This window comes from Eucalyptus grandis, chromosome 9, assembly GCF_016545825.1.
Source record: "Eucalyptus grandis isolate ANBG69807.140 chromosome 9, ASM1654582v1, whole genome shotgun sequence".
In the NCBI taxonomy this organism is placed as follows: Eukaryota; Viridiplantae; Streptophyta; class Magnoliopsida; order Myrtales; family Myrtaceae; genus Eucalyptus; species Eucalyptus grandis.
Window position 1 is genome coordinate 13,019,339 of NC_052620.1, and position 11,639 is coordinate 13,030,977.

The 11,639-nt window shown below is 38.5% G+C and overlaps 1 protein-coding gene across 1 annotated transcript; it reads right to left on the reverse strand.

Moving 5' to 3' along the window:
- Positions 1-573: 573 nt before the first annotated feature.
- Positions 574-9,574, reverse strand: LOC104418330 (ATP-dependent 6-phosphofructokinase 5, chloroplastic). The gene is made up of 13 exons (XM_010029649.3): positions 9,059-9,574; positions 8,875-8,962; positions 7,857-7,930; positions 6,770-6,881; positions 6,431-6,526; positions 6,182-6,283; positions 5,994-6,068; positions 4,610-4,750; positions 3,921-4,037; positions 3,747-3,851; positions 3,203-3,283; positions 2,002-2,130; positions 574-1,208 (listed from the first exon to the last, which is right to left on the reverse strand). Exons 1-13 carry the CDS (start codon positions 9,400-9,402, stop codon positions 1,041-1,043), a joined length of 1,632 nt encoding a protein of 543 aa, XP_010027951.2. The 5' UTR covers positions 9,403-9,574; the 3' UTR covers positions 574-1,040.
- Between the last annotated feature and the right edge of the window lie 2,065 nt (positions 9,575-11,639).

Consider the following 11,639-nt stretch of genomic DNA (forward strand, 5'->3'; position numbering starts at 1 on the left):
AAAGTCGCCCTAAGCGCGGGAATATGGGATTGCGACGAATTATCAGCCGTCCTATGTTCAAATTATAGATGAGATTGAGTATGAGATGAATAAGCCTCACTTACATTTTATTAGAGTATTCCCTTCGAATTTGGCCAAGTCTAAAATATGAAGGTCAACCTCCGCGAAACGCGATGAAATGGCTAAGTAGATTATAGTGAGTTGTCTAAGGGCGTATTTAGTAACCATTCTGCTCCCGAGAACAATTTATGATCAAAATAATTCTTTTTTATTTTACTTTCAAAAATAATTTCTAAATATTTTAAGACATTTGACAACTATCTAAAATTTATATTTTCATAATATAATTGCATTTAATATCATCCTCTAAATTTCTATTCCAAACTATTTTCTTCTAATTTTTTAATTATTTTATTATTTTTTCCTTTCCATGAACATGTTTGCCAATGATAATTTGCGCTGTCAATCAGTATCATTGGAGCAAACTAACCCTAATTTCTCTTAAATGCAGTGCAGGAAACCTATCACATATAATTGAAAATTTAAACAGGAAGATAAGCCATCCACATGAAGTGCACACAAGCCATCCACGTGTTATATACTAAAACCTGTTTTCCATGAACATATCTTTAGGCTCTTTTGTCTCAGGCTATGTGCATTTAAGCCATGTCTCCTCATGAATACAATGTAAATAGAAGAGATTCTTTTTTTCTCCCCCACATTCCATAAATCAAGTCTGTCTTGAAATCAATTAAACATATAGTACATATGATCTAGTATTGTACTCGAACAGCACAAGTCTTCTGAATGAAATTCGTGTCCAGATCATCAGAAAATTGTTGATCTGCAGTATTATTCTCAATTTGGTGTACTAACCTGTCCTCCTCTATAAAGTTAAAGAAATTGATGAATGGCCATCCTTTTTATCTTTTATTTCTTCTGAACAAAATGAGCAAGCCAAGAGAATCTCAATTAATCAACTCTCGGTTCTTCTCATGCAGAAAAATTATACCTGCTGATCACCATCAGCGGAAGTCTCTTTAAATGAAGTCGGGTTGACCCGTCGAGGTCAAGCAACGATGCCACATTCTGCTGTTTGGATCCACAGACCTAGGATACTGAATGACTTCTGGAATGGGGAAGTAGACATAGTGAGTGTTGCAGATGCCTACTGTAATTCCACTGTATCCAGCAAATGCCCCATGGACCTGCCAAAACCAGCATGTTAATAAAGCAAACCTAAGGAGTTGCTCGTTCGCGGGCATGTCTGGATTGCCTTCTTATGTTTACTTTTTGCTTAATCTAAATCTTGCGGCAGACACACATTGACTTTCTTTAGCCGGAAACACCCAAAATTTTCACAAAAGTATAGATGTTGACACATAAAATGACATAATTTTTCATTTTTTTTAAATTTAGATAATATTTTCATATTTTGGCGGAAAGCAAAAACAAACATGAGTCTCAAATAGCAAAATGCTCCTCCTAGTGTGGTACTGGATTCCAAATCTTAGCAAAAACAAGTCCCTTGAAGTTAACCTGACCTCAAGGGCCTTCTGTCCTAATAATACTCGGTGCAGTGGAAAGGGATGGAACTGAGGAAGAGTCATGACATTTGGACTCTCCAAGAGGTCCAGATACCCGACACTAAAAACCAAGAACACTGAAAAAAAGCAAATCCTAAATCTGGTGACTTAGTTTTGGTGAAGGCATTGAGGATAATGCGAAAACAATACTGGTTAGTGCAGTAATTTTTTAAGTTTCATCTGAACTGTCACAAGAAAGTGTCCATTATACTCCTTCAAAGTCTACTCCACCGTACATTTAGCTGAGTTACACAAGGTTATCAACTAAAACTGGGAGGCAAGTTGAACAAACTAAGAACAAAGCGAAGAAATGGAAACCCTAAAGTTAGAATATGAAAATATTTCAAGTCCTTTTGGAGTGGACTTCATCATGAACACTCAAACTCAGAAAATAATAGAAGAGGCGTTGACTTACAGCATTTTGTCCTAGAACAGTACACAGAATCCCATCTGATGCATTTGCACGGCATGCGCGGATCATGTATGTGGGATCAATATACTTCACATCAACTGGTACACCAATTTCCCTAAAGTACTTCTTTGTCTGCAAGAAATCAAAGGAAAATATTGAAGTGGTTGATAATCCAAAATGCCCCATCAAAATCAGAATATCATTTCATTCAGGCCATACAAAGGAAATCATCTTCTCCATTCATTCAAAGACAGGGGTCTGTTCATAAGAGATTGTTAGTCCAGGAGAGCTATTAAGATGCAAACACTAAATATTTGTTTATCATTTGTAAACACCGGGAGAGAGAGCAAGAGAGAAAAGTCCACCGCGAGGTATCAACAAAAGAGGTATCGGCAGAAGTTGTAAATTCTGCTCTGTGTCATCAACAAATGCAATTTGCAAACTGCTGTCAGGCATCAATAGCAGGTTGAAGTTTCACTACGGGGGCATTAGAAGAATGAAAAAGCTACACATGTAGAAGCAATATCCGTATACTTGTTTAGCTAGCGCATTTTGACCTAATTGGGCTGCTACAGCCAGACGAGGAAACATAGGCACATTTGGACAGATTATTATAAACAATGATGATTGATCCAACTTCTCTCCCGATAACTTGTTAACTCCCTGCATTATTATTGCTTGAACCAAGACACATGGATGAAAAGTTTTAAAGATTAACATAAAGTCCCAACACAACCAGTCCACCCCCTTCTTGATTTCAAAATGCTTAGACATAATAGTTATGAAGTGGGGATCCATCGCTTAGTGTTGCAAAAAGACACTTCGAAAAGAAAGAAGACATATTGCTTTACCCAATGCATGGGCACAACTCCTGCTATTGTGTCAAATGAATGCTTTCTGTGGGAGACATTCAATCCAAAATATGTTGATTAACGCTTTAATGCTCTTATCTTTGAACAAGTAATCCAATTCTTTGACAAAATAAGTCTTTTGACATCAGATAAACTATATATTCATGAACAAGTTATGATTGCCAGATATACTCTTCACAAAAGGAGGATTAACTTACCTTCTTTTTTCACTTTGCTTATGTTATTTAATAAGATTAGCAAGCATAACACGATATCCACAAATGGCATGAGTCTCTTTTCAGCCAATAGTATTCACAAGGATCAATCTGCCAAAGGAAAGTGCAAACACCAACCTCCTGTTGAATATGCACACCGATATCACTCAGTACAATATTTCCAGATGCATCCTTAGCATTAGTTTTCTCAAGAAAATTCTGCAAATGGGAAAAAAAAAGTCATCAATTGCTTAAGTCCTTGATTCACAGTCAAAGAATTCATACAATAATCCATCCAAAAACATAACCAACAGAAAATATAAAAAGAAAGGTACAAGAAGTGTTCTTTGACATTTTAGATTTACATCATCTCGTGACTATGTGATTTATCAAATTATATCCATGCTTACAGCCTTCTAGTTAATTGACTACACACATTGTAAACTTTGCACACTCTCCCACTAAATGTATCTGAGAAACTGGTAATAAAAGTAAGTTTTTAAATGAAAAGGCAAAGTGGCAGTGAATGCATTGACATGGCTAGCTCTGAAAAGAAAATATATGATCCTGTAGTGGGCATACCAGCTCTATAATGCCACTCAGACGGTCACATCTAGATCAATTAACCTGCATAACACCATTAAACAATGATCTACCACTTTGATTATATTAATGAGCCTACCTGGCCAGCTCCCTCTGCTACACAGACAACAGCTGATCCCTTTGTCTCAATCAAATATTTAAGATGCCTTAAAACACCATGAGGTCCATGCAAGTGAAATGGTACCTAATGAAAGGATTAGTTAGGTGACTAAATAATTAGAAATAAGAAAGTAAGAAACCTCCACGTGCATACCTCTGGAATCAAACATATGTCAATTTGTCCACTGGCAAGAGATGCATGCATGGCTATATAACCACTGCTACGCCCCATCAACTTCACAATGCCAATCCCATGGTATGCACTGTGCGCCTGATAAATGGAGGAGAAGAATGAAGCACTAGCCAATCAATGACATATCAGTACTTCCACACCATCTAAAATAGTTGTTGACATGAAAACCAAGGACAAGAAATATTTCAAATGAAAACCTTCAACTTACCAATATTTATTGCCCAGAAGAGCATATATTCTGTAAGCAATAGTTGAAATGATCACATTCAGTACAAACTGACTGCAAGATAACAATTGCCCTAGCGATGGATAACTTACAGAAAGACTGCACCTTTATGTCTTTCAAAACAACCTTGACTAACTTCAGAGAAATATATAACCTTGCCTATCTTCATAGAAACGGCCTAAAAGGGGGAGGGCATCACGAGAATTATTATTGAAAGAATATACAGAATCTGCAAATGATAACCACTAGGATGCGAATTAAGTATCCCACTTAATTTGTATACATAGTTAGAAATGAGTCTATAAACTGTCCATGTGCCTTTCATTCTTTCTACTTTCTTCTTGAGAGAGAGAGTCAATATATGTGACTTCAGAAACACAGTTCACATTAATAAAAAATGTTAGCGGCCAAAACCAACACATACCTCAATGTATGCAGAATTTATAGCACGCTGTGCTTCTTCAACAGCAGTATCAAAACCGAATGTTTTATCCATCAGCAATATATCATTGTCAATAGTTTTTGGGACACCCACAACAGCCACCCTCAAACGTCTTTTGCGGCACTAAAACCAACAATGTGAGCAAAAAGTAAGAACCAGGAAGATCCATTTTCCGAGACTAAAGTTGAAAAAAGCAAGGACAGTCACATGACTTGGAGTGCATTTGATCACAAAGCATAATTCTATTTCTTCCTCTAAGAAAAGGCACATCCAAGCTATTCCAAGCTAATTTAGTTTGAGGAATAAATTTCCTTTTTTTCATAATAAATGCACATTCAACCAATTAGAAGCAGAATTTGAGAGGAAAAGAATGCAATCATCGAAAAGGAGGACCAATTTAGGAGTTCTTTGCATTCATGTGTCTCACATGATCTATGCCAATAAAGTTCGATATTTATGTTGGTCCATCTATGACAATAACAAAATGACTTTGTCAAAACCTTCATTACCATGCCTGGCAGGGTGGATCCTTAACATGGCAAACATTTTGTCAAAAGTGAACATTTTCATTTAATACTAGAAATGAGATAAACCATTCAAAGATTAATGCTGTACCCTGTTTAATAATGCATCTCAAATCAGTATGCTCAAAAGGTATAAAACCTATAAAGTAGATTAGCAATTTGATTTTCTAATCTCTCAAGTTACACTAAAAAATAATTAACTTCTGGCATGTTTACTACTTATAACATGCCCAATCAACACGTGATATATTATTCCCTCAAATTATTACTCATCTAAGAAAGTGCTGTGTCCATCTAACAGAAGCATTCTATCAGCATTATGGGCCATAACTAGGCATAAGGTCACGAGAGGGAGAGGTAAACCAAGAAAGGAAAGCAGATTTTAACAATTGAAAAGTATCCCAAACTAACAATTAGTTCGCCAACTTTTTTAAAATTGATTGTCTAAGGACATCCTACAGCACAAAGACATCCTCCACCGTGATAATAGCCAGACTCAGGGCACTGCATGACAAAAAAGACAACCAGAACACTTGGCTGCAGATCATTTGGTGCTACTATGCCATTATTTGCCACACTGACACGAGAAACCTCATAGGAATGTGGAGAGGATGAGATACACTCAAACAAATCCGCGTGATGCATTCAAGCATACATTTGCCCAAATCACCCCAGTTAACTAGCTTCAGAACATATGACAAACTAATAGATAAAGACAACTATTCATCATTATCACTAGGTAGTACACAAAGAATGCTTATGTCAGATCACAATTTTGACTTTACTAATTACAAAAAATAACTGGGTTGATCTTACCAAGCATGGAGGTCAAGAGTAACTACCTCATTATGGATAGCATTTGCCCCAGCATGGGTACCATTCCCACCCAAGACAAAAAGCATGTTGATGCCTCTTCTCTGCATCGATAAGCAAATTCATAAACACCAGAACTTTCAACAGCAAGATTACTAACCACACAATGGATAGACCTGCTATTACTGCAACATCTTTTCCACCAAATGAAGGTTACCTCCATAGTGTCCACAATTTCAGGAATACTGGGTCCTCCACGTGAAACTCCTAACAAGCTTCCACCAGATAGATGAACATTCTGAACAACTTTCCTCGACAGCTGATTGTCAACACCATAAATGAAACAGTTGATTCAAAATTGCAAAAACATCAGAGAAGCCGTACATTTCTCCTTAGTTATAGAATTACAGGTTTTAAGGGCTAATTGATGTTTAAGGGTGAAGAAATTTAAAGCTGCAGAACGCACCGGCATTTCAGTCAATCCTTCATCACCAAAACCACGATAACCAAAAGGTATGCCAACAATCTTCTTCACTCCGTATATTTCTAGAGTGATGACAATCTGCATAAGCATCAAGGTCAACCCATGTCAAATGTAAATCTCAAAAAGAGAAGATCTCACTGAAAGTAAAAGATGAACTTCAGTAGTTTTCTCTTATTATCCTTTCCCAGAATTATATAGTGCCAAAGATATTGCCCAACATCATCCAACACACAAATTATTCTTTTAGAAAGGATATACACTAATGGATGATAGATCTGTGCTTATGAAACAATACGTGGCATTTGAGCATCATAGTCCAACCTGTCTGATGACATCATTTAGACCAGGGCAAAGTCCTCCACAAGTAACAATGGCTGCCTTCACTTCTTCTGGCCTAAAATATATTTCTTCTCGAGGTCCAGCACGATGAACCCTACATTTGAATTATTGATGCATAAGGAAGCCCGTCAATTCAGAACTGCGTGGAACTAGGTAATTTACCAAGTAAAACACAGAAGAACTCAACATCATCTTGACAGACAAACAATCAATCCGCCAAGATATTAAAGGGACATGATTCCAACTATTACGAACTGACAACATAGTGCCTTCCTATTTAACTTTTTACGAGTGTAACGCTAAACAGAGATGTCGAGCTTTAAGCATCAGCTACTCATCGTTTCTATGGATGCATTTTCCCTAGGGTAAGATGCTTAAGAATTGGTAGTTGCTCCTTTCCAAGCCATTCACATTTCCTCCAGGAAGTTGATTTTCTGTCGTGGTGCATTTCTTTAGTGTTCTTCTCCAATCTATGCTTTTTGATCAGCTCATCATGGTATGCTGAACACACATATCATGGAGCTATGGAACCATCAATCCTTAAGCATGAGCACTAATGGGCATGATACATGACAGTTATAGCATGTTATCTCTAGCTAGGGTGCAAATATTCGCACTACCAACCATATGTGTGAACTTTTTGAGGTCATGGAGTCAAACCATCAGTGATTCAGACATTTGGACCTACCTGTGGTTTTACACAACTTGATAATAACAGCCACAGACATAATTAACGTGATTATCATTCTACAAGATGTTGCCATTATTACTCCAATCTTGCACCGTGACTTTCAAAGACAATCTCATAGAAACAAATTTCTAAAGTGTCTTTAAGGCAACATCCTTGCCTGCCAGCAAGAACCAAAATGAAGACGCTAAAAATTGTTTATGACTCCACACCTGAGTTAGTAAATATTTAAAGATACTCCATTTCGAGCTTGGGGAGCATCATGGAAATGTCCTACAAATATTCCAAAAGAATTACTATATAGAAGAAAGCTGTGTTGCAAGCATATGCATGATTCATCAATTCAATAATGCCCACATAAATGCTAAGAAAAACAACTACCATTGTTCCACCCAAGAACAGTCAGGGTCAATGCACTGTGCGCCAGCAGATGTAGGAGATGAATAATGTATAACCTGTCAAATTAAAAGGTAAACTAGGAATTAGGATTCTCTCATTTGGGATTTACAATACAGAAAGCTGAATTCCTCATTGAGGGGAAGAGTATTTTCATATATAACCAGCATTCAGTTACTTCCTTTCAGAGTTTTCAGGCTTATCATTACACTAACCAGTGAGATCTCCCAAAAGGTCCATTGAACTTAACTTTCTCGTGTTTCCAATTTCCAGGTGAACCACTCTAGCAGACGTTACTATCATGGATGAAGTCAGATACTAGAAGGCCCGTCTGACACAGAATACTACCGTCAGGAGCACACATATGCGTCTAAACTAGCAATGTATTTGATCAATTCATGACGTTAAAGCATACAATTTCCTCAAAAAGCGAGTGGGGGAAAAAAAACAAATTGACATAGCCCCTCAAACAGATGCATAAATGGCAGCTTTAGTTGGAAATCCTGGCAGAACATAATTTTAGAAGCAGCAATTTCCTATCTGCTAGATAACTGATTCCTTCTTCAACCAAATCAATCTGGAGACCCTACATTATATGTCGAAAAGGTAGTCCTCTTTACACAGCAAAACCAAGACTAGTGACCCCAAGTTTGCAGTCCTTGCACGCTGCATTACAGGATGGTGCCTTACAACTTCACAGATTTGTAGGTGCCACTGATAACTAGTATAAAATCAAGAAAGGCAGAGAAAGGTGCAATTACCCAATCGTCATTACTCGATAAAATTTGAAAAACAACGAAAGCCAAAGAAAATGCAAAAATATCACTAAAAGCCAAAATTTTAAAAAATAAAAAGGGTTTATCTACCAATAAATTTGAAGAAATAGAATTTCCTCCACGAAAATGGACACTTCATTTTCCTAAAGTTAGGACCAAGACTAGAAAAAGACATCATTCTTGTCCAGGAGTCGAGACAAAATCAGACTTTTTCTTCACTACAATACCTTAAGAAGAACTCTGTCGCTATTGTTGATGTATCCATGCCACTTCTCATCCGACGGATACCCATCTGCAAATTCCTCAGTCGGCGACCTGTAGCAGCAAACCAGCAAAACATCACCCACCAATCCAAACAAAACCAAAGCGGCGCATGCAATGGCAGCAACTCAAAGAAGTCCCGAAACCGACCTCATCCGGAGGCAGAAGGTGGAGGGTATGGGGACAGCATCGGGGAACACGTCCTTCAAATGGGGGAGGTCGAACCGGCTCTCGAAGTCCCGCTGGAACTTGGGCTTCCAGCCGGGGTCGCTGAAGTCGATCGCCGCGCGGTCCCGTTGACCACCCGCGTTCTTGATCTCGTTCTTGACGACGCCGCCCTGCCCAATTCCGCGGCAGCCCAGGAAAGCTCTGCCGCCGGGTCCCTCGTTCTCGGCGTGACGACGACCAAGGCACGAGAGCCCGCGGCGGCGGGCGGCGAGGGTGGCGCGGCGGGGGTTGGTGATCGCGGCGGGAGAGCAGGAGAGCGCGTCCATGGGTCCCCACCGGGGGCGGAGATTCCTATGACGAGACGAAGGACGGCAAGAGAGAAGGGTGGCAAGCAAGAGAGAGAAAGAAGAGAGAGGTGACGGAAGTGGAGGTGGCTGGAGGGAGGAGAAGAGAGAGGGACTGAGACAGAGGAGGAGAGAGAGAGAGAGAGAGAGAGAGAGAACAGAGGAGTTCTGGCGAGCCGTACGACTTTTGCCGGAGTTCGAACAAGAAGAAAGAAAAGAGAGGCTTTGGGTGGGTCGCTTTCGCTTCCCTCGTGAGTCTTCAATGACGTACCGTAGCATGTGTTGTCTTTACAGCTTTCGGAAAAATTAATAAAAAAATAAAAACCAAAAAATAAAAACAAATTTCGCCTTCACGTGAAATTAATTTTTGTAGGGGAATTTCAAATAGGGTCGCTAAGTGCCATCATTTTTTCAAATAAGGATATAAAGTCACTATGTTGTTTAGAAAAAAGAGTTGAGTTTATAGTTGATTGGGGACATTTTCGTCATTTATCCTTTTCTGAATTTTTTCTTTTTTTTTTTCATTTTTTTGGTTTGTCTCTATTTTCTTCGTTGGTGACCGATCTGAAGCAGTAGCCAACCACCAATGATGTCGAAGGGTTGCAAAGGTCACTCTTACCCAATCTCGAGAGGGCTGATGTCAAAGAGGACTGCGCAAAGGTCACTCTTGCCCAATCTCGGGAGGGCTGCCCTCACCTAGCCACGTCTCTCGCCTTGGGTGAGCCAGCACTAGCAAAATTTAAGTGACCAAAGAAAAAAGAGAAAATAAAATAAAAGATAATTTAAAATTAAAATTATCCTTTTTACTAAAATGTTGTTTATCGAATGGCAACCAATGTTCTTATTTAAAACTATCATAACCACTACATATTCTTATTTTAAAATATAGGAATATTTCATGCCTTTATTCGAAATTTTTCTTTTTTTATAAAATATCATGACACATTATTATAAGAACTTTGTGACCAATGTAAAATTTGCTCTTTTTCTTTATTCGACGGTCGATCCAGAGAATAGGATCAATTTCATATTATTTTAAGGCTAATGATTCGCAGCTTTCGCGTTAATTTTCTTCATAATACTTTAATGGAGTTTGATTCTCGTTCATCTTGTCATTCATTAATTTAGTGACGGGGGGATTTGGTGTGGCAATCCCAACTTTGGTTGCATACGGACACACCCCATAAGTATTTTAGATAAAATGAGAAGAAAAGAACGAGGGAGAGAGAAAGTGGGTCCGGCAACCCCATCGAAGTCTAAACAAGAAAGAGCCTTAGCCCTAGCTCGGCCAACGGCAGGGGCGAGCCTGCCCGAACAAGTGACAACTCGCTTGTCCTCACTTGACGACAACGTTGTTGCTGAGGCTAGCCCTTGACCAACAAGTATAAGACCCTTGCTGATGGTGGCGAGCCATGATGACATAATAGCTATTTCTATATAAAAAAATCATAAACATTTTGCATTTTTATCAACTCAATCCTAAACATTTTAATTTTACCAATCAAATCCCAAATATTTTCATATATTGGCAATTGCATCAATCCGATTGATTTTTGCCAAAAATAATTGATAGAGATGCCAACTGCCCTACATGTTAGCCTAACTCCTAGTGTGGGCAAAATTTATTTAAATTGCTGAATTCTTTTTTTTTTTCCTCTTTTCTCTTTTTTCTCTAACACCAAACCCTCACTGCCCACTGGGCGGGGCAATAAAGCCCTCGCCAATCGCCAACGAGGGTCAATGCCCTTACCCATAGCTGCCAAATCTCCAGCTTGCAACTACCACAGTCGCTTGGGCAAGGGTCCAGTGACCCTCACCAGCGACAAGCCAAAAAACCAAAAATAAAATAAAATAAAAATAACAAAATTAATAAAATATATATATGAAAATGTCATTACAATATGTCCACGTTAATTCCAATCGTCCTATTTTATTATATCACGTAAGATGGTCAATATTGACATTAGCGATTTTCAATTAAAATCAATCGGATAGACTTAATTGATAAAATTAAAATATTTAAAATTGAATTACGTGTAATAAATATAAAAAAAAAAAATTGGACAATTTCTCCAGTCGCCTTGCCGGACTCCGAAAAGGCGCTCTAGGTGAGTCGTTGACCGTTGTGCCCATGCTGATGGAGTAATATTCTCCGGCCTGGCTAGAAATATTCCCTCTACAATTGTCTAATGCTGATTCCCCACTACGTGAGATCAACG